The 23157-nt window shown below is 56.9% G+C and overlaps 2 protein-coding genes across 3 annotated transcripts in view; one reads left to right on the forward strand and one right to left on the reverse strand.

Moving 5' to 3' along the window:
- The window catches only part of ATF6 (activating transcription factor 6), a 76608-nt gene extending 70448 nt beyond the window's left edge, over positions 1-6160 (forward strand). For both annotated transcript variants that reach the window (XM_021405003.1, XM_021405004.1), the window contains exon 16: positions 4152-6160. In XM_021405003.1, the coding sequence (XP_021260678.1) occupies positions 4152-4360 (209 nt within the window). In that variant the 3' untranslated portion in view covers positions 4361-6160. The remainder of the gene's footprint in view (positions 1-4151) is intronic.
- On the reverse strand, positions 6351-16508 carry OLFML2B (olfactomedin like 2B). Its single transcript, XM_021405002.1, has 8 exons — positions 16342-16508; positions 15401-15664; positions 12841-12948; positions 10901-11077; positions 9965-10193; positions 8467-8997; positions 8037-8213; positions 6351-7721 (listed from the first exon to the last, which is right to left on the reverse strand). Exons 1-8 carry the CDS (start codon positions 16483-16485, stop codon positions 7120-7122), a joined length of 2232 nt encoding a protein of 743 aa, XP_021260677.1. The 5' UTR covers positions 16486-16508; the 3' UTR covers positions 6351-7119.

A 23157-nucleotide genomic window follows, 5' to 3' on the forward strand; every position in this document is an offset into this window, starting at 1 on the left:
GGTTTGGTGCTAAATCATCCTTTAAACCAAACTTCAGCATTGTTAGCTAGCACGAAGCAAGCGACGCCTCTGATGGCTCTTTGAAAACTGCTGAGGTTCCTGCTGGTGTGATAATAGGGCTGCAGAAGGGCTGGAAGTGTAAATTAATGCCAACAGAGACTCTGCTGGGAGTCTGATGTGGCACAGAAAACTTGCTTGTTAGAAGGAAGTGTGGAAAATACAAAGGAGGAGGTGTTTGAGAGGCGATGGTTTTGTATCATCTTACGCAGAGATGATTCCCTGGCATTTGACATCAATTAAACTAGTTCTATGGATCCTGCACTGTCATCCACCCTATTGTACACAAGGATGGGTGATTCTCTAGCCTTATGGTGTATTTCTGACTGAGACAGGTAGTTAAAATGCATATGGGACAACTGATTTGCCTCCTTGCATCTTACCAAAAGTATTGAGGACATGTAGTCCATATCTATGTGGTTGACATTAGTTTTGAACATATAAGTGATTGAAAAGTTCTGGTAAAGGGAGGAGTTTGGATCTTTGCTCTTTCTAATACACCTGTTTTGAAAATCTAGTTCTTCATATAGTAGGAGAATCCTCCACCTTCTTCAGTAATTGCTAACTGTGGTTATTCCCTCAGCTTTATTCACTGAATGTAGTTAGCTTGGACTGCTGACTTCATCTGTTCACCAACTGGATCTGGCAACATGTTTGTTTGTAAGAGGGACTGCCGTAAGCCCTGGAGAGCAGTGCTGGGGAATTGGACATGTGTTCCCAAGGCCAGGCTCACATGCTGGGAGTTTGGTAGGGCCCAGGCCAGCGAGCTCTGAGGAGGTGCAGCCTGGGAACAGCAATGCTTGGCACAGCTACCTCACTGTTATTTTGAAGTAGTCTGTGCAAAACACAGCCTTTAAACCTCGTAACAAATAGTAACTGCAGCACATCCTTTTGGCCTGGAAAGGATAGCTTCTTACTGATGCAGGGAAGCACTGTTTCACTGTCTGAGTGTGGAGCTCTGGAATGGGCTGCCCAGAGAGGTTGTGGAGTCCCCTTCTCTGGAGATACTCAAGAGCCATTGGGATGCCTACCTATGCGAGCTGCTGTAGGGAACCTGCTTTAGCTTAGGATTGGACTAGGTGGCCTCCAAAGATCCCTTCCAACCCCTACAATTCTGAGATTAAGCTTATCTGGGATTTTTATTCTGATGTCGTGTAGTGTGAAAGGCTCTATGTTCTGAATGCTGGAGAGGAGCAGTAAATCTGTTTATAAATCCAGACACCTCTACAGGACATCCTGCAGCTTATGCCTAGCTCAGGGCCTTCCTGCCCAGGTGTCTGCCTCTTCCCTCACTGGAGGCTCATCTGCTGGCACACCATCAACAAGACCGCCAACTTTATCCCTCCTCCTCCCTGGGAAGAAGGCTGGTTTGTATCAGCCCAGGCCCCCTCTCGTCCTGCAGCCTGTAGTGAGCACAAGCAGCTTTGGGCTCAGCTCCTGGCATGCAGGCATAGCAGGGCTCGGTGGAGCTATGCCGTATTCCCTTGGCTTGTCCACAAAACTGATAGTGGTACGGTCACAAGACCACCTAAGATCTTTTAAAAGATCTGATGCAGAAATCACCAGGCATTAGTATTAAAAACCTGGTGAAGGGTGAGACTGTTTTTCTTGAAGCTGAGCTGATTACTTCTAGGCCTGTTGTGTTGCTGGCTTATACACCATGTTCTTCTGCAGTCCTCAAGCTGCTTCTGCCCAGCCCCATTTGTACTTGTGCCTTTCAATTCTCCTGAGCGCTGTACTTCGCTCTTGCCTTTGCTGAAGTGCATCCTGATCTTGGACCGCTTCTGTCTTTTATCGAAGCTGTACTCCAATACTCCAAGGTGGTTGAAATCTCTCCAGCTTCACATCTTCCAGCAACCTTATAAGTATGCTCTCTATTCATCATCCAGGTCATGAAACAATTTAATGGAATCGAGCTGAGGCCGGAGCCATGTGGAATCATTTCTGAAATGCCTGCCTCTTTGACAGTGAGCTGGTCTTTCCACACACTGCACTGCACTGACTGCATCCAGGTCACATTTGCTCATTGTTCCGCCGAGCATCATGTGCACAGCATCAGCCCCTGTGCTGCTGGGCTGGGGTGGCCAGGGGATGACCCAGCTGTGGTGGCAAGGTGTCAGGGGCTGGCACGGCTTTCAGCCTGCTCCTCTGTAGAGGATGCTTTGAATAGAGCAGGCGCTGCACCTCTTGCAGGGTGTAGTGGTTGAACCACAGCATTTCAGAGCCTTGGCTTACTTAATCATGGTCCACTTTGTCAGGGGGAGAGCTGGGGGAGGCGGGAGGCCGGGCGAGAGTGACTGAGCTCGTTCCCATGCTCTCGCTGCCACCCACACAGAGCACGGTCCTATGCTCACATCACTGCTCTCTGAGGGTATTATTATTCTGTGTTGTGCAATGCCAGGGAACGGACTAGTAACCCACTGTGCTGGCCGCTGCAGGCAAATGCAGGGTAGTCTTACTGCCTGGGGAGCTGACAGAGGGGTTTCTTGGCTCTGGCCGCCGGCCCATCCCACCTCACCCACTTGTGGCTTTGATGCACATTTTCTCACATAACCATGGTCCTTCCTGGTAAGCTGAGAGCCGTATTTCCAGCTTGCTGTGCCGCGGGAAGTCCATCTGTTCCCGTGTGCTCTCTCCAGCCTGAAGGCCGGACAACCAAGGGACAAGAGAAGGGGTGACACAGAAAGCACCCCTGGTTGGATGTCCCCAGCGTGGCCCCGCATGGGGACATGGCACTAGGACAAGATGCTGATCAGGGTCCTGGGGTCAGCTCATGGCGCCAGGCACAGCTGCTCCTGGACGCAGTCACTTGGTGGCATGTTCAGAGCTTTTTCCATTTCATTTCTGCAGGTGGGAGCTTTGATTTCCCCTGCAGGCTCCCAGCCCCCTTAGCAAGGGTTTGCTCCTGCTTTTCATTACTATCCCAGACATATTTGATCTAATAGCTTCTACAGGTGGTGTAGGGTGCAAGAGGGTCCGGCCATGGTTGTCAGCTGTCATCCAGAATCAGAGTTAATCCAGGAAAGCAGTAAGAATTAGTAATGTATATTGCATTCCTCCAGTCCATACGCTTTCCATTAGGTGCTCTTCCATCCTCCTTAGCACAGAAAGAAAACCCTGCCGATGGCAGTCGGCATTTCCCACTCTGAAAAGCAAGGGTTGGTCGTGCCTGGAAATCTGATCTGGGCTCTCGCATTCCTGGACACACTGTCTATGTGGGATAGTCTCCCACCTTTCAGTGCAGGCAGCAGATGCTGGCCATGTGCAGGGCTTGTTTGGCTGCTCAGCAGCTCCTGCACTAACAGACATGCACAGCAGGGCTGGAAGCTTTGGTAGCTGAACTCCCTCCCTCTCCTGGAGACATCCGTGGGACTTTCTCAGGGAGAAGGTGAGTCTTAGAGAACTCAGCAGGCTCTCAGGATCGTGGTCAGCAGATGGGAAGCTGTCACTGTCTCCTCCTTAGCTCTTTCTCTCAAATGTTTTTCCAAAGGCAAGTCCAACCTTTTCCAGAGGTTGTGCCCATCGTGGTCTGCTTGGCCAGCAACTCCACGATGTCCTGCAAGTACAGCAGGCAGGTCAGCATGCCAATGAGGCACAGTTAATTCTTTGAGAGTTTGCATTTTAACTTTTTTAAATAATAACCTGGTGAATAAATTCCTCTAGATCCCCAGTGTCAACAGGGTTGCAGTATTCTTAAACCAATAAGAGAAAGTGAAAACGTTCCTCTTTCTTAAATAAGCCCTATCTTTAATCAGCCCTATGCTTTAGTGGCTCGAGAACAACATTTCAGTAATAAACATTATATAGTGCAAAACCCATTGGTAATGAGGGGCAGATGAAGAACTGAAAAAGAAGGCTGTTTTGGCTTTTAGGTGTGAGTGCACAGGGGGAGTATGGCCTTGGCCCTTCGGGTGCCAGTGTCAGGATGGGGTTCTGTGCGTGGACCTACAGAAACAAAAGAGTTCTCCACACCCCGCCTTGCCTTCAGCTGAAGCTCCCAATCCAGCCCAGATGACGTGCCAGGAAAGTGCTGCTTTTTGGTGCCACTGGGGCTCTAGGTTGCAGGACTAACTCTGGCTTTTGTACTTCTGCAGAGAACGTGATCAATGGGAAGGACTACGAGGTGATGATGCAAATCGACTGCGAAGTGATGGACACTAGGATCCTCCACATCAAAAGTTCATCTGTCCCTCCGTACCTCCGTGAGCAGCGCAGAAATCACACCAACACCTTCTACAGCTCGTCCCCCTCTGTCTCAGAGACACCCCACACCCTGAGGGCCATTGTCAAGTCCCTGCAGTAGCTCCTGCGCAGCAGCACAGCCCATGCACCCAGCATGCAGCAGGTCCTGCTGCCAGACTGAGTCTTGCCATTGGCAGGTCCCTGAGGCTCTGGGTACAGCAAGGGCAGCTTAGCCCACTCCTGTGCCTGACGCTGCCAAGTGGCCACATCCTGCCTAGCCCAGGGGTTGCAGAGCTCTGCTGGCCCCTCCCTGGGGACAGGCCTGGGGGACCCACGCAGTGTGCTGCCCAGTGCCAGAAGTGCAGGCAATGCACACCGCCTCAGTCCTGGTGTCTGGCATCAGCTGGTGGTCAGCACTGGCACAGGGGGAGCATGGGCTGTCCTTGCTACTTATGCACTGTTCGTAATTTGTTTTTTTTTTTCCTACCTGTTAAACTGTTTCCTGAGGTCTGGTGCTGAGCACTGGGGTCCTACCCAGAGACACTGCTGCGCAGGCCGTGCCTGAGGCCAGGCTTTCCCCCAGTGCCCAGATCCAAGCTGCAGGCAGTCCTGCCAGCCCTCATGCTAACCTTGCACCCCAGAGCATCCACCCCTGCCAGAGTGGCCATCCCCACTCCTTGTCACCCCATGCACCTACCCCAAACCCTTGCCCGTGCAGCCTCCCTTGCGGGAGTGCTGCGGGCTGGTGATGGTGCCACGGGGCAGGCTGGCCACGCAGTGAGGAGCATTAGCCCTGCACCACAGGGTGCTCACAACCAAGGCACTACAAGCAGAACAACCTGCACTGCCACCGGGTCAGACCCGAGACACAGGGACAGCTGCACAGGGGTTCCATGCACCCCTCCACCTGGGGAGCTGCCACCAGGGTCACCCTGCAGTGGGAGCCCCGTGGGGGGACCCAGCAAGGCTGGGGCTTGGCCTGAGGCTGGTGGTTTAGCTCAGCATGTGCATTGCTAAAGGCTGTACTTTCTTTCTTTAGGGTTTGTTTTTGGGTTTGGTTTTTTTCTTCCCTTTTTTTTTTTTTTTTTTTTTTTTTTTTTAATGTTGGGTAATATTTAATGTTTTTCACTGCTAAGAGCCTGCTGAGTGTTTGCAGGCCCGTGGGGCAGGCAGCACCCTACCGGGGCAGCAGCTGAGGGGCTGCGGTGCTGGGCCGGGAGCAGCGGCCGTGCGTAATGACTTCAGCATGTTGTTACGTTATTTCCCCCCTCGCAGTTAGCACAGAAGATGATCGGCTTCAGTTTGCCAGACTGTTGGCTTTCCCTTGTCGTCTGAACCACTTACTGACTGATGTGTTTTTTTTTTTTATTATTATTATTATTATTATTTGTGTGTGTGTGGCTGTTAGGAAAGAAAGGTTGACCCAGCAGAAAGACAAACAACTCGAGGGAGGCGAGGAGGAGGGCGAGGAGCAATCCACCCCGGTAAAATATGTGCCTTGCAACACTGTGGAAAAGCTTTGCCCTTTGCCACGTAGTCAGCGCCGCACGGCCCCGTTCCCCCGGCGCGAGCTGCTGGGAAGCAGCCGGGCTCGGCGAGGGGCCTGGCCGTGCTCCGTGCACCAGTCCTGTTTTCCTGGCCCGGGCCCCACCTGACGGCGGGCCAGTTCGCACAGCCCAGAACCTCCCCGGCTGTGCCCCAGCTGGAGGCACGCAGCCCCCCGGACGTGGGGCCCTTTGCTGCTGGGGATTGGCAGCACCCCTGGGTAGGTGGCATGGCAGTGTCCCCTGCCTGGGGCTGGCACAGGGGGCTTGGGGACGTGCTGCAGCCCCCGGCAGTGGCAGACGGCACCTCTCTTCCTATGTATCCTGTTGTGTGTCCCTAGCACTGAAGGCAATAAAGTGGTTCTCTTATTTATTACTATTATTCATTATTATTTTGCTTAATACAGTGTTACTTACGCAAAAAATTGGAAGGCAAAGTGCTGTCTTTTGGGCTGCTGGGTACAGCGCTGGCCCTGCCAAGCACCACTGGTGACAAGGAAGCCAAGCAGCATTCCCATCCATCCATTTTCTTGTGAGTGACCCAGACCCAAAGAAAGCCCCAAGCACTGCAAAGGTACTTGATCTTTTATTATTAACAGTGGGTAAATACAAGGTGGTGCCAGGCTGGAGGGGCAGAGGCTGGGACCTCCGCAAGGCAAATACCAAAAGGGGACTATTCTGGTTACAAAACACACAAACAGAAGTCATCTACACATATTTACAGTGCCCCCCTCCCACGGCCAGCTCCCAGCCCAGCACCCACAGCCCCCCCAGGCCCGATGGAGCTCCCAGGGCAGGCTGCAAAGGGCAGAGTCAGGGAGAGAGGGGACAGTCCTCAGCTAAGTGCCAGCACCAGGGCTGCGCCCGTTGTACAGCAGGATCTCCCAAGCACCCGCTGACCATCGGGTGGGAGGGTGGCCCTCCGAGGGGACGTGCACCCCTCCACCAGGACGGATGGACACCACTGTCCCGCAGGGAACTGCTGCCTGCAGGAGAAAGGCCAGCTTTGCACTGGGCCTGGGATTAAGCGCTGATGGCTTTCTTCTAAAGAACATCAGCAGGGTTATGTCAGGGCCACCTCCTCCTCAGTATCCCCCCAAAGGAGCAGCCCTGCTGCCACGGGCCCCGCCACGCTGCCCTCAAGCACAGAGGCAAGGTCACACCAGGGACAAAGGGGTGGTCCTGGCCTGGGGATCGATCTACAATCCGCCATCTAAACGGCCTGAGACAAAAACCCATCATTTACTCTTTGATTTGTACAAAATAATAATAATAAAAATAATAACAATAAAAGGTGCTGGTGGCCCCTCGCTCGCAGTGCCCCATCGCAGGGCTCTCAGTAGGCAAAGATGACGTGGTAGGTGACCTGGTGGCCATTGTCCCAAGCGTAGAGCAGGCGGTCCTTGGGGTTATAGTCTATCTGCGTGGTGTAGGCGTACTCATTCTCGAAGAGCAGCCGGGGGATGATCTGAGTGTTGGTATGTGTGTCAAAGGCATAGGAGATGTTGGCGTTCCTCTTGTTGTAGCTGTCGACCGCGTACAGGACCCCGCAGATGACGAAGCAGTTCCCATAGAAGTTCTTCCGCAGGCCCGTCCGCCACGTCGTCTCTTTCTGAGTGCTGAGGTCGGCTGCGTTCAGCTTGCTCAGCACGATCACCTCCTGGTTGAAGCCCTCGTAGCTGATGGCGGGGTAAATGACCCACAGGCCGTTCTCGTCCACGGCGAAGTCCACATCTGAATGGCCGCGCCATCGCCACGGCGTGGACTCCTCATAGGCCACATCGTGCAGCATGGCCCAGGCAGCCACATACCGCTGCTTCAGGTCGTATTTGATGATGTTGCGGGTGAAGGCCCGGTTGTAGTAGAAGGACCCGTTGTAGACGACGTGCCCCGTCCCGATCCAGCTGTAGGGGAGCTTGTAGGAGTTGCTCCAGCGCCCTGAGGGACAGAGACACCACACTGGTGAAATCCTCCCTTTCCCAATGGGGCCCGGCCCTCAGCCCTGCCTGTGGCCCCTTCCCAGCCCCCCCCGCTAACAAGCATGCTCACAGCCACCATGGGCAGCAGGGCTTGCCCCATGCTCTGAACCCCACACAGTCCCACACGCTGGGTACCAGCACCCACAACGGTCCTTCCCATCACCGTGGTGGGGAGGGTCTCCAGGCAGCGTCCGCTCATGAAGCAGGGAATGGGGGAGGTGGTTTTGGGAACAGCTGACACAGCCATGGCAATGTGGAGACAGTGCAACCTCACCTTGCTTGAAGTTGTCGAGGTTCCTGAATTCCACCAGCGTGTTTCCGTAGTAGTAGTTGGTGACATAGATCCGCTCCTCCCTGGCCAGAGGGTCCTTCATCCAGGCCCCCTCGTTGCGCCCATAGGTGTTCTGGGTGGTGGGCCCGGAGATGGTGGACAGCGTGTCCTTGCAGCGTCCTGCGTGGGCAGAGGGGATGGCGAGGCTGGAGGCAAGGCAGCCACACACTGCCCTCTGCCACTGCATCCCCATGCCCACCACTTGCACGTGGAGGGGGGCTGCCGTAGGTCCCAGAGTTAACAAGTGACACTTAGTGCCCTGGTAAAGCACTGCCCAGTGTCTCCATTCCGCCTCCTACCTACGACCAAATCCACACCATGGGCATGAGCAAGCAGGAGGAGACAGGACCTGCAGCCATGCACGTGCACTTACCGATGATGTTCCTGATGTCCTCCTCCTCCAGGGCCTGCTTTGGGCCGGCAGGGATGGTGGCACTGAATGGTGTGGGGGTGCTGGCCAGCTCCAGGGGTCCTGGGCTGCTCCCCATGCCAGGCTCAGGGCTCGTCCCTACATCCCATGAGGTCTGGGTGGGGGTGGCCACGGCAGGGCTAGGGACAGAGCTGTTGGCCATGGATGGGCTCTCGGTGGCCGTGGGTGCCACCATGCTGGCTGATGCTGTTGGCAGCTGCGGGGCGTCCTCCTCAGGCAGCACCAGGGGCATGGTTGCAGTCTCTGTGGTGGGGGGCAGCAGACTGACAGTGGTGGGTTCTGGTGTCGGCCCCACGGAGGCGGCAGTGGACAGGGGCAAGGTGGTTGGCACAGTGATGGGGTCGCTGCTGGGGGTGGGCGGCCAGCCCACAGGGGATGGCTTCCTCACAGCCTCGCCTGCCCGCCCGCTGGGCCGCAGCAGCTGGTCCTCGATCAGCAGATCCACTGTGTTGTCCCCGCTGAACAGCTCGTCCTCTGCCAGGCACAGAAATGGGTCAGCTGAGCCACAGCCACCTGCCACGCACCCCACCACTTACTACCCTACGCTCTTTGTTCTGAATCCATCTGCCTTTTTTTCCTGACTCTCAGCGAGAGAAGGGGATCCGAGATCTCCTGGGTCCTTGCAGGGCTGCACTGACCTGACAGGGCTGCTCAGCCAGCCTTGCACCCAAAGGGTGCGTGCTGCTTTGTGCTCCCAGTTTGTTAGGACCCTGCCTCGCTGTGCCCCAGGGCACCCTGCACGGACAGAGGGATCCTGGCTCCCCGCTGAGCCCTGCAGCACGTGTCCCTGGGGTGACATCAGGCACATTTGCAGGACTCATATACATCATCAATGCATGTTTCCTTTCTGGAGAGGTGTTGATTCTGTATTTCTGACTGTGTCAGTGACTTGTTTCCTTGGCTACCACATATTTTCCATGCAATAACGACACCACACTGTTCCCCATGCGTGGGTCAGAGGCCAGATGCTCACACCACTGTTTTCAGCAGTGATTTACCAATTGATTCTGCCACTGTGGATCAATGCACCCTGCTTCAGCCACACAAAACACCAGGGGGGAGCGGGACTTGATAGTATAGTGCCTTTCCCGGCTACTCCACATCTCCCCCTCCTGCAGCTCCAGTTTTGCTGCTCCCTGGCCTCCTCTCATAAACCACATCCCAGGATTAGCAGCTCATCCATCCCTGCACCTTGTTGCTCAGTTCTTTTGCTCCACCACTCACCAGCAGCCTTACCATAGCTCTCTGCATCCCTGCCTGCTCCTTGCACCTGTGGGTCTCCCAGCACACATCTCCATCCCCATGTTCCCCACCTCCCGGAGCCAAAATCACCATGACAGCACTGCTGGACACACCACATCCCACCCTGCATTCCCCCCTCTTCGCAGTGGCCCTGCACATTTTGCTCGGGGCGCAGGTGGCAGCCATGGTCCTGACTCACGTTGCTCCTCGATGTCGTTGTCAGACTCAGAGGACTGTGCCTTGTAGTAGGTGACCCCCCGCACAATGGTGGGCTTGGAGGGAGGGCGGCTCCGCAGGCTCAGCTTCCTCTGCAGGAGCTGCTTGGGCTTCCCCTCCTCGGGAGTGAGGTGCAGCTCTGAGAGGGACTCAACAGAGTTGATCTGCTGAGAGATGGTTTCATCCTTCAGGAACCTTTCTTCGTACTTGCCCTGTAAGAAACAAGAGACGTTGTTATGGGATGGGCCCAAATAGCCAAATTTGGACCCGCAAGGACCCACTCGGCCCCTGGCCACCAGCGGCAGCAGACAGCTGTACTGGGGCTGAGCAGGGGCCAGGAGCCCAGCACCGCGGCAGCTGCAGCTCATGGCTGCGGGATTTCAGCTCATTAAAGCAAAATGGAAAGCCAGCCCAAGCATTGAAGCGGTGCCCATTTGGCTGAGGGAGGGCCCAGGATTCCTTTGGAGCCCGGCTGCAATTAACAATGAGAGGGAATACTGGGAAATGAGGTCACTCAGGGTGACAGCAGCCCCACGCTTTGCTCCGCTGGGCAGGGCAGGCTCAGCCCCGGCAAGGAGCAGTGCTGTGGGTATCACAGGAGTAGGGTGTGCCAGGAGCCACTCCGTCTGACTGCTGGGGATGGAGAGCAGAGAGCAGCAGGCTGCGTGCCCCAAACCCTGCTAATCCACGGCGTCTCAGGCTCCCAGCCGGCCGCGATGACATCAGCCTTTCCGAGCACTTGGCCCCTCCGACCTGGAGGAGCAGGAGGGGAGGCTGGAGCAGCTGAGCCAGCCGCAGCCTGGCTGTGCTGGGGAACATGGGCTGTGCTGAGCAGGGAGAGCAGCCCGCTGCCGGTGCTGGGACACCCTACAGAATGCCTGACAGCACCGTGTGACTGACCGGCGCCGTGCAGCCCTACCTCGGGGTGCACGTAGGCAGCCTCCGCGTCCCGCTGCAGCGAGCTCTCGATGTCAGCCAGGCTGTTGGAGATGAGGCTGGAGCAGTTCTCCCCACCGTGGCGCTGGGGCTCTGACAGGGGCTCCTCCACACCGGCTCCTGCCCGCTGGCTGTCCTGCGTGGCGTTCCTGGACATGCCCTGGGAAATGACGGGGGGGACGTGACCCCAGCCCAGAGCCCTAAGGCCAGGGGGATGGCAAGCCCTGAGCTCCCGGCTCTGTCTCCACAAGGCTGGGTGTAAGATTCCCAACCAGTCCTTTGTTTTGAATCTGTCTTGCCATTAATTTCTCCTAAAATTCACCGTGACCTCCATCTGTGACCCCAGAATTGCCAGCTGAGGCAGCAGCTGTAGGCTGAACATAAACCAGAGGCACTCAGTCTGCAGGCTGTATCCGGAGGTTCATTGCCCCTGCTGACACCGTTTGGGAGCAGTTCCTTGTTACACTGGAACCAACTTGCAGCCCTTCTCCTCTCTGCACAAACTCTGACCCAGGCCCCATTAGCTGGCCACCCTCAAAAGCATCGGAGTGCCTTTGCTCAGGGTTTGTGAGCCACAGTGTTAGTGTCTCATTTTCAGACCAAGCTCAATAACGCTGAGAATTCCCAGCCTGGGGCCAAGCACAGCAGCTTCAAGAAGGAGCTACGGGGACTAAGATCTGGCTTCTAAGCACCAAGAATGAACCAACAACACCTGGAGACAGAGGGCTTGCTGAGCAGCAACCTTCAGGAAAGTCAGCTGTTCACTACAGGATTTTTGCTGAGCTGAAGATGCTCTCCCAGGATTGTCCCAGGAGCAGCACTGACACCCTTCTCCTTTGGGGAGGGAGGCTGCATCCAACAGCCTTGTGCCCCTATCGCCTATTTTGTGCCATTCTTGGCCTATGGGACAAAACCCATCTCCTTCAGCTGAGATCCACCTCAGAGCAGGGCCCTGTGATGCTCCCCAGCGCCGCCCAGCTGCTGTGCTGGGGCCCAGCTGCCCAAATCACACCCTCTGACCCCATGACTCGACACCAGGCTCTCCTGCAGTTCCTCAGCTGTCCTGCACCGGATCCTGGGCCGGCGCAGGCAGAAATCCGGGTGCTGAGCCAGCAACAGGGGGCTGCTCACAGCTGCTCGCAGCTCTGCCTGCCTGCGGCCCCACCAGCCCTCTCCTGCTCTGTCACATCCCAGTGCTCTGCCCTCCAGCAGTGGCAGAGCAGCAAGAAGCAGCACAGCAGGGGCAATGCCTCCCGTGGTATTTCCAAGCCCCCGGCCGCTTCCAGCTAGCCAGCCTCAGGCTCAGACAAACCCGCTCCCCTGCTCTGACAGCGCAGAGCTCAGCGGCAAACCCAAGTGGCGTCTGGAGAGCACGCCAAGCCACAGGAAGAGGGTGGGATCACAAACAGAAGCGTCGGTACTTTATTAATTTTAGACCTCAAAACCTCTTTCCCCTTTTTGGGTCAACTCCCTGTTTGGAAACCCAGGTCCTGCAGCCCTGTGCTCCTCCCAGCTGCCTCCTTCCTGACCCTAGGAGGAGCACACCGTGCCTTCTCGAAACACACTGCAAGTGGAATTTTGGCTTTATACATCATTGCCACTTGGCCACGGTCTGTGCTATGCTGCTACAGAGAGAGCGCTCAGCCCTCCATCCGGCAGCCTGGGACCCCATGGCTGAACAATGCGCCCCATGCATCACACCAGCCAAGGAAACACTCAGCTATGGAGCCCATCTTTCTTCCTAGCAGCACTAAGAGCTCAATTCTGCTCAAGGCAAGCCAAGATGCAGCTTGGTCCTGCAGAATGCAACCTCCTTGGCCACCATCAGGTCAGCTGTGTGCACCCCAATCATGACCCCGATCCCTCACCCCAAAAGGACGGGTCTCTGACCTCACCCACAGCTCCCAGGGACTCCCCCCTTACCTTCTCCAGCCTCTCCACCCGGCCCACCAGCTTCGTTGTGACTGAATGCAGCTTCAGCAGATCCAGGCCATAGAAGGCACTTTCTAGCATCTCGACGATGGAGGACAGCTGTAAGACAAAGGGAGCGCTCCATCAGGCTCAGGGCTTTGCTACAAGGCACCCGGCATCGTTTCTAGCCAAAATAATGCACACATCTGAGCACAAGGAGTTCACTAAGAAGCAAGTTTTCCCCTATACAGACAGCACTGACACCTGGGGACAGTGGGTGCAATGAAAAGCACTGCCCATGGCTCTGCCCAGTCCCAGGCTGCCCTGAGTGGCAGCAGATGAGCCAAGGGGAGAACCGCAGCACTAATAAAAGTGAGCCTGAGATCACGCTCTGAGTTCCTGCCATCCCAGGCTTGTTTTTCCTGGAACAAGAAGAAACTTGTTAAAAAAATAAAAATACTCACAAATGCAACAGCATGCAGGGACCTCAATCAGGGCCAGCCTGGTAGGAGCTGGCTTCCCTGGAGAGCAGCTTCACTGAAGGATGATGCATCCAACCTTCTGCCAGCAGCCCCACTTTGGAGGTGTCCTGCATGTGACTTCCTTGGGTGGGGACAGGTGACCTCAGGGGGCCCTGGGAATGGCGATACCCCCAACACTGCGCTCCTGCTCTGACCACAGCCTCCCCTGCTGCCCCAGCCATGAGCGCAGCATGTCACTGTGCAGCCACTGAGCATCATTGGCGCATGGGAACTGCTGTGAGAAGGCGATGTTTTCTCCCAGCAAGTCAAACCGTTCAGCAGAGCTCCATAAACATGGGAGCAATGCAGGCAGCACTGCTGGCGGCACTCGCAGTTTCCACCCCAGCCCCTGCAGTCTCCCTGCGGAGCTGACAGCAAAGGAAAGTTTCCTTTTGTGCCAAGTAAAATGGCAGCAGCAGAGACAAGGCAGTTTAATGGCTGTGCATCCACTTTGCTGAGAACTGGACCGCGACGGCCGATACAATGCACGCAGGCTGCCAGACGGCCACTAGAGAAACACGCTTCCACCCAGGCTGGATGGCTTCCATCAAGGCACAGGGGTTGCAGATCTCATTAGCTGTGTTCCAGCTCCTCCTGAGCACGCACTTGTTGCAGGCTGTACACCCAGAACCCCCAAAATGCAAGCTACACCCACAAGCAGAGGGGCAGCAAGTCACAATTGCACTGCGACGCACCGCACATGCAGTGGGGTGCTCCTGGCACCACCCGGCTCTCATTTTGGGGACCTTCCCAGACCAGTGTTTGGTGACAAAGCCAGCTGTTTTCACAGCTCCCGAGACTCACACAGCAAAGGAAAGCCCCATGTGTTGCAGAATGGCCCTGGATGTGGTTCCTCGCCAGGCTGGCTGCGAGCAGAGCCAGTTCCTAGAGGAGTGCTCACACCATGGCTGGGAAGGAGACAGAGCCGAGCAGTGCCACACCGTGCCAGCTGCATCCTGAGAGTCTCTTACAGGTCTTTGCCAGCCTCAAGGCTTCGCCTCAGCCCAGCTGAGCTTCCCTGGAGAGCGAGGGACCACTGGAGAGCTGGAGAGCAATTCCTCCTTCCCCCACATGCCAGGTTATCTGCCCACGCCTGTCATCTCCCCCCACTGCGGGAAGCTCGGACATCGGGCTGCCCACTGCCTGCGGTCTGACAAGATGAGATACATCCCCAGCTCCAAACCAATAGGAATGAGTTGCTGTGCAGGGCTGACCCCAGACAGGCTGCAGCCCCACTGAGGCGCAGCCCAGCATCAGCAGAAAGTGCCACCAGTGCTCAGCCTCTTGCCCTGGGACACCAAGTGGTACAGAAGTGCCACCACCTCCCCTGACAGGGTAACAGCTCCCAGGAGGAGTAAGGCAGCGGGGATGGACAGCGTGTCTGACCACTGCAGCCACACACCTCCATCCTTCCGTCCCAGCCTCACTTCTACATAAAATGTGCAGATATGAGAGTAATAGATAAATGCTTTCAAAGCACGGGAAGAAAGAAGCTTCAAAAAAATGTCTTTAAAGGGTCAAAGAGCTGGGAAAAACTATTTTAGTATCCATTATGAACATTGTATGTTGGCCATGTTTCAGGGCCATACCCCCAAGCTGTTCTCTGGCTGCAGCAGGTAGCATCTGTCTGAAACGCCCTAGGCCACGCTCTTCTCCAGGGTAGTAACCTTAATGTGGTGATGGCAGGAGACAGCGCTACCTGTCCATCCGTGCGTCCGTCCGTCCATCCATCCATCCAACCACCCCATTTCTCCATTCATCCGTCCATCCAACCATCCCATCTCTCCAACCATTCACCCATCCCATCTGTCCATCCATCCCATCTGTCCGTCCATCCATCCATCCAACCACCCCATTTCTCCATTCATCCGTCCATCCAACCATCCCATCTCTCCAACCATTCACCCATCCCATCTGTCCATCCATCCCATCTGTCCGTCCATCCATCCATCCACAAAGGCTCTGACACTTGCCAGCTGGCAGCAACAAATCCCCAGGGCTTTCCGAACGCTCTCAAGCAACACGACCCCCGCCTCCAGCCGTCCTCCTACCTTCAGGTCACCGCTGTCTGCCTCCCGCAGCTTCTGAAGCCTGAAATCCCCCTCGCAGGGGTTCAGCGCCGATGGGGGGGCCACGCAGGCACACTTGCAGCCGGGCCCCGAGGTGATGGTCTCCACGGTGTAGAAGTCCTCGGCGCGGAAGGCGCCTTGGTTGATGCGCTGGCAGGCGCCGCGGCCCAGGGGTCTCACCAGGCACTTGCAGCGGCAGTCGGAGCCCTCGGACACCGCCTTCACCTTGTCGTAGTCACCTAGCAGCTGAGCACAGCACCGTCATGGCCCTGCTGGGATGCCCGACCTCCCCGCTAGCTTTAAGGACGCTTTGGACGCCCTGAGCCTTGAAGAATCCTAACCGAACAACCCCACGAGCAGCGTAACCTGGCGGTGGGACTGCGCTGCTGATTAGCCCCATACAATGCCAGGAATTTCCTTTACGGAGATTTGCAGACAGCGCTTCTGAAAGCCCGAGCACAAAAATAACTTTGACGGTATGTTTCCAATAGGCTCCGCGTTAGCCATTTCCGAGGGCAGATAACAGCACGCGGTCGGATCGGCCAAACTCAACAGAGCCCTCCACCGCATCCCGGGCGGGGAGAGCCCGCACACAAAGAGGCCGCGGCAGATCCACACCCGAGCCCCCCAGGGAAGCCCCCGGGTCGGTGTTTCAAGGCAGGAACAAAGCGGAGCGATAAAACCCCTCTGCAGATGCACCCAACCCGATCCTGCACGGCATCTCCCAGCACGGTGCAAGGCATGCGCGTCGCAGGACTCCGGGTGCGCTCGGCACCCCAAGGAGCATCTCTCCCTAAAAGCAACGTTCCCCCGGGCAGCGTCGCCCCGAGCAGCACGGCCCCCAAACAGCGTTCCTCCAAAAGCAGCATCCCTCCAAAAGCAGCATCCCTCCAAAAAGCATCGTCCCCAAAGCAGCCCCGTACCTGCGAGAGGATGTTCTCCTGGTTGTCCGCCTCGTCCTGCAGCGGCTCGGCGGAGGGCCCGGCGGTGCCGGTGGGGGCCGGCCCTGCCCGGCAGCCGGCGCCCAGCGCGGCCAGGCAAAGCAGCAGCGGCAGCGGCCGAGCCATGGGACGACGGGGCCGGAGCCGGGGCCGGGGCGGGCGCGGAGCCGCCGCTGCTCGCTCAGGTGCGGCGCGGAGGGCGCGGGCGGGGCCGAGCTGGTCCCCCGCCTCCCTCTCCACCTCCTTCCCTCCTTCCCTGCCCCCCCCTCGGCGCGAGGAGGCGGAGCCCAGGCGGGGCCGACCGACCCCCGGGGGCAGGTGGACCCGTGTCCGGGGTCTTTGGGGTTCCCCTACCAGCGGGCGCGGGGAGCTGTGATCGATCCACGAGGCTCTCGGAACGCATCGAGGGTAACTTCGTGAGCCTGGTAATCGGCAGCCCCACCACGGAGATGCAGCGCTGGACCTGCTGCTCGCCAACGCTAGGGAGCCGATTGGTGACAGCGGGACCGGAGGCTGCCCGGGCTGTAGTGGACAAGAGAAGAACCTCTGCTGTCGTCTATCTGGACTTCAGCAAGGCCTTTGACACGGTCCTCCCCAAGTAACATCCTTCTCCCCAAACTGGGAAGATATAGATTTAACGGGTGGACTGTTCGATGGACGAGGAACCAGTTGTGAGACCACACCCAGAGAGCGGTGCTCAGTGGCTCAGTGCCTGGGTGGCAGACAGTGACGAGCAGTGTCCCTCAGGGGTCAGTACTGGTACCAGTGCTCTTTAACATCTTCATCAATTACATCGACGGTGGGATCGGGTGCACCCTCAGCAAGTTTGCTGATGAGGAGGACCACAAAAAATGACCCAAGGGGTGGAACACTTCCCTACAAGGACAGGCTGAGAGCTGGGGCTGTTCAGCATGGGGAGGAGAAGGCTCTGGGGAGGCCTGAGAGCGGCCTGTCAGTGTATACAGAGGCTGTAAGAAGGAAGGGGACAGACTCTTTAGCAGGGGCTGCAGTGACAGGACAAGGGGAAATGGTTTCGCACTAAAAGCCCCATAGCCACGTGATTGCTGTCTGGTGGCAGTGTGGCTCTCACCCCCTGCACACCTTGCACGTGGGGCAGGCAGCCTAAGGATGCACAGAGCATGGAAAAGGAAGGATCTCATGTGTTATCAGCATCCTTTGTTGCTTTCTTTTCTGTACTAGAGGAGAAAGTGGTTCTGGTGGTATTTAGTTTGGGCTGAAGACAAGTTTTAGCCTGTCCTCTGAAGGCAAGAGGAGACAGTGGTGGGAAGTACAGACTCACTGCAATCATCTCCAAGTTCTGAATAGTCCTCCTCCAGGAAACAACCCAACAGGGCAAACCGACAGAACTGGCAGAGTGTGCCAGTGTGCCTCAGGGTCTGCTGAGCTCTGTGGAGCAATGGGAGGCAGCAAGTTCACCTGTGCACTGATGCTTCCTTCCCAGATGAGCTCTGCCACAAGGCTGGGGCTGTGCCAAACCAAGCTGAGACATGCTGAGGCGTGCTGAGCAGTACCATGCCAAGCTGAGCCAGTAGGGCATCCCTGCTGCAAAAAAAGGCAGGTGGTGTTGCATTAGGCTGAGTGTTGCTAGCAGGACGATGCAGTGATCCTGCTCTTCTGACTGGCACTGGTGAGGCCGCACCAGGAGCATAGTGTCCAGCCCCACAATACAGGAGGGGCATGGAACTCCTTGGAGGAGAGTCCCGTGAAGGGCCACGAACATGAGGAGAGGCTGAGAGAGCTGGGATTGTTCCGCTTGAAGAAGGCTAAGGGGGAGCTCACTGATGTGTTCAGAGACCTGAAGGGAGGGAGCAAAGAGGACAGCATGGTCTAGTTGGAGGCCAGCAGCTTGCAGTGTACCCTGGAGGTCAGTGGTGGTACAGTCCCGTGTAACCTCCGCACGAACGATCTGGGTGATGGGGCACCCTCAGAACGTCTGCAGAGGACAAACCTGGGAGCAGCGGCTGATGATCCACCAAAGGACGGTGCTGCCATCCAGAGGGACTGGAGAGGCGGGCTGGTGGGAACCTGCTGGAGCTGAGGGAGAAGCGCAGTCCCGGCCCTGGGAGGAACAAGCTCGGACATCAGGAGAGCTCAGCACGGTGCGGCTCGGCACCGCACGGCTCGGCTTGTCACAGAGTGGCAGGGCTTGGCACGGTTCAGCATAGCTCGGCACGGCTGAGCACGAGCCAGCAGGACGTCCCCGCTGCAAAAAAAGTTCGTCCGTGCCATCCCGAGCTGCGCTGTGCAGAGCCGGACCGGGCCGAGCCGAGCTGTGCCGAGCCGCGCCGATCCAAGGGAGCGTTCCGGCTGCTGCCGCTGACGCGGGACGGCTCTCAGAGGCACCGCAGCACCAGCCCGCGGTACGGCCGCCCCTGCTGAGCTGCTGCTGCGCGACTTGGGATGCTCAATGATGAAATTCGCTGCAGGGTGTCCCGAGGCTAGTGCCGGACTGTCCACCAGGTGTCCCCCAGGACCATCAGCTCCATTTCCGTCAGGCCGCTTTTGTCCCGATGCCCAGGCTTGTTCCTCCCTGGGTCAGGACTCTGTGCACTCCGCTCAGCTCCAGCAGGTTCCCACCAGCCCGCCTCTCCAGTCCTTCTGGATGGCAGCACTGCCCTTTGGCGGATCATCAGCCGCTGCTCCCAGGTTTGTCCCCTGCAGACATGCTGAGGGTGCCCCATCACCCAGATCGTTCGCGCAGAGGTTGACCAGCACCACGCTCAACACTGAACCCTGGGTTCACAGCCAGTTACTTCCTCAGCTGAGAGGTACCCATCTTTCCCAGTGGGACATACCACATGCCTGGCACATGTCAGCACCAGCACCTTCCCGTGGCCTCACCTCCTGCATTCTCTGGTCCCATGACCTCCGGTGGCAGACCACATCCTGATGGAAGAGACCAAACCTGCTGGAGGCAGGCCTCATTATCAGCACCCTCAACGCACTACGTCACCCAGCTGTGCCTTTCAGGGGTCATACAGAGAAACAGGCTTGAGGCATACGCTGTCACATCCTTGAGTTCTGCAGCCCAAGGGGTCTCATGAAAGCAACGCTTCTGCCACTGCCGAGGGCCAGCTGAGCATTTGGAGTGAGAGGTGGCCCCAGCAGAAGCCTCTCACCTGCGTCATGGTTAGAGGGCAGGAGAGCAGATGCACAGCTCCCCATGTATTGGCTCTGGTGCCAGGATGGGGAGAGCATCTCCATCCGCTGGAGGAGGAAATCCATCTCGAGGAGCAGGGTGACTACGCAGGAAAGCTCATGACGCAAATCCGAATTGCCCAGCAATTTGAGTGGCTCCCAATCGACCTCAGTAACGACAATTCTGTTTCTGTCTATGAGTCAAATGGGACTCAGTGAATGCACGCCTGCCCTGGAAGGCAGCTGGTTCTGAGGCTGCCCAGCACATTGCCTGCAGGAGGCACACCTGTGCCAGCACCTCTTCTGCAGTATGCCCTGGACAGGCAGGGAGCTCTGTCCAAACCAGGAGTGTTTAGATGTACCAGGGGGCTGCAATGTGCCCCCAGCTTCCTAGGTGGGTCTATTCCACCTGGTAAGAGTACCTTGAAGATGGATTTTGGAGAACCCACACCAAACTGAGCTGCACAGGAGCCAAGTAGAGTGTTCAGGCCACATCACTGCACCAGAAGAAAAGTGGGACTTTAAACATGTTCTACTTTGTAGCCATATTACTCTGAAATCCATGCTTCCCACCTGCTCCAGCCAGAGGGCAACGGAGGGAAGCATCTAAAGTCCATCCCCATTTCATCCCCCTGTTCTCACCCCATGGTATGTGTGCACAGCTGTACACATCCTGTCTCCCTCCAGCTGGCTTGCACTGTCCCCACTGCACACTGTAATTAAACTTGCTCAAGCCCCTATGATCAATGGGAGTTCCACCTTGCTGGGTTTCAAAACATATTTTCCTTGGTCCCACACTCCAGGGCAGCACAATGTGCTCTGACTGCTGGGCAAAACCATCCTGGGGTTCTGCAGCCAACACCAACGTCAAGCCCCGGTCTCTGCCTTGGTAGTGGCACAGCCCTGCAGACACAGCATATGGGGGCTCAGGAGGCCCTAGGTGACAGCTTCCAGGGGCCACAGCACCGCTCACAGCTGGGTGAAGTAAGGAAGAAAACCTGTTCTGATCTCCCAGGCAAAACCCCACTCAGATTACCTGGGGAAATTTCCAGCTCAGACAGAAGTTGGTTTCCAAGAGCTGCAGGGAAATGTGGGCAGAGCTCCACACATCCAGGCAGTCCCTACAGGAGCTGCTGATGCTCAGCACTTGGCAGAACCAACCACAGGTAAGGGCTGGGGCTGCCTGTCCTGGTCCAACAAGCCGCTCTCTCACAAAGCCCAGGACACTGCAGTTCAGCCCATGGCTTCTGTGTGGGTGAGGAGCCGACCCACCACGTGCCTGCACCCCACGTCCTGGCCTGGAGCACCGCCGCTGCACAGCCAAGCGGAAAAGGTGGGGAGCAAAGGCAGATGAGCAAGGGCTGATAAAGAGGTGATAGGGCTCCCTGGGTCATGCGGTGTGCTGGCAGGACCTGCTGTGGCTGATGACACAGCACAGCTTGGCACCAGGTGGGCAGCGAGCAGCAGGGCGAACGTCACAGGGACACGTCTGCCACGTGCCATCAGCACCATGAGGTGCACCCAGCCTGGCTTCCCCCAGCAGGTCCTGCCGCTCCCACCTGCGCAACCCAGGCCCTCTCACTCTGAGGGTGGCTGCCACGAGGGGCTGGGCTGACTCAGCCTGGAGCAGCGCAAGGGCTGGCCGGCTGGGAGGCCTGTGGGGAATGCAAAGCGGATATGATGCAGCTCTGTGGAACCGGGCAGCAGCCGATGGCAGGGCTGCTGCAGGCAGTCAGCACCCACTCTGCTCCCAGATGGTGTTACTGTATTTTAATCCCACGCATAAGTCACTATTGCCTAGAGGCCATACTGCACACATCCCCGAGCCCTGCAGGCTGGAAGGCATGGCTGCTCAGCTCAGGCCACAGCAGCAGGCCTAGTTTTTGCTGTGTCACAGTAGGTAAACAACCATCCTTTTCCCTTCCAGGTTGCTCACTGGGACCCTCAGAAGCTGAAAATAGGCTGGGGTACAGAGCAGTGCAGTCCTGAGACAGGCATCTTCATCCTGGGGACTTCAGAAGTCACGTGGAAGTGGCCGAGCCAGCAGCGAAACCACCCAGCCCCATGCCCTGCGGATTCTTCTCCGTGGAGCTGTTGTGCTCCTGCAAGGCTCCCTAGGGAGGCTTTGTTTCCCCACGTGCAGCCCAGCCCTTCAGCACTGGGTCATCTGCCCCTAGCCTGGGCAGCTCCCTGCCAAGCACTGCCAACAGCAAAGCTGCCACTAGGAGATTAATAATGGATGTTTTGAAACAGGATGGCTGCACTGCATCTGCCCCCATTTACAGGGACCGACCTGCTTCCCGGTGACTGTGCTAGAGGGGCAGAGCTCACCCAGCCCAGCAGATCTCAGCCCTGCCACTCCCACCCCTCCAACCAGTGCCCTACATAGGTAAAGCCAGCTGAGCTGTAAGTGGTGGTGGACCTGAGCTGCATTTGGAGCAAGGCAACTCCTTTGGCTGTAGAGATAAGCAACCAGTGGCTGGGGACCAGCCACAATGGGTAACAAAGGAGAAACACACAGCCCAGCCATGCAGGACATGTGAAAAAACAACAGCAAGTTCTCACACTTAACACCCCACCCCAGAGCACCTCTGGAAGCCCCCAAATCAGCAGAAGACTCCTGCTTCAGCGCTGACTCACCACTGCCATTCCAGACTCATCACTTGTCACATGTCCCTACATTTTTCACCCGCCTTTGTCACCCCTGGCCATGTGCTCTGGGCAGGAGCTGTTTTTGCTGCATGAAGGGCTCACCAGTTCCACGTGCATGACCCAAGCTGTGTCCTTGACTCACAATTCGGCTCTGGTTGGGTCTCCACTGCCATAGCACACAAGGCGAGGAGACAGAAGTGTGCTGGGAAGAAGCTGTGGACACACGTAGTACTTGTCTGCTCTCCTTGACCCAGTTGCCATTTCTCCATTACCAGTTTTATGACTGGATGTGCCTCAAGCTAGAGGAATTAGCTGGGGATAAAGTTCCACACACACACACACACCTGTTAGCCAAGAACAGCATGCAAGGAGCCACCAATCCCACAGATATGCAGCTCAGAGCACAGCCTGGCTCTGCTCAGGCACCTGGGGCAGACACCTGAACCAGGACACGCAGCTGGGCTTGGGCCAGAGCCACCAAGAAGGGAAAAGACCACCTCTAGATGGCCTCAGTGCAAAACTTTGAGACTCTGGGTCACCTTCTCACTCCAGATGCAGCTGAGCAAGGCGGGTGCTGAACCTAAACCACTCAGCAACTCAGTGTCCCTGGGCACATCTTGAGCCCAGAACAGCTCCAAATGCCTCCTTACCTGCCACTCCTGCACCAAGCAACCCAGAACAACACAGGGCTGGGGCAGGAAGAAGGGACAGGGAACTAGGGCAGCCCAGCCCTTGCTTCTCCAGCAACACATGTTGACCCACACGCTCCCTCCAGGGAGCCAGCCAAGAACAGTAAGCAGCTGGGCTGCACCCTGGCATGGGGCAGCCTCCTTTTCAAGGCACCAGGTTCTGCCCATGGTTCCCAGCTGAAGGCCAAGCAAGAAACAGAGCTGGAGCCTTCGCACAGGCAAAAAGCACTTGTCCCATCCCACCAGGCTCACCTTCCGCAACAACTGCGCAACAGCCCACAAGCACACACGAGAAACG

Source organism: Numida meleagris, chromosome 7, assembly GCF_002078875.1.
Source record: "Numida meleagris isolate 19003 breed g44 Domestic line chromosome 7, NumMel1.0, whole genome shotgun sequence".
In the NCBI taxonomy this organism is placed as follows: domain Eukaryota; kingdom Metazoa; phylum Chordata; class Aves; order Galliformes; family Numididae; genus Numida; species Numida meleagris.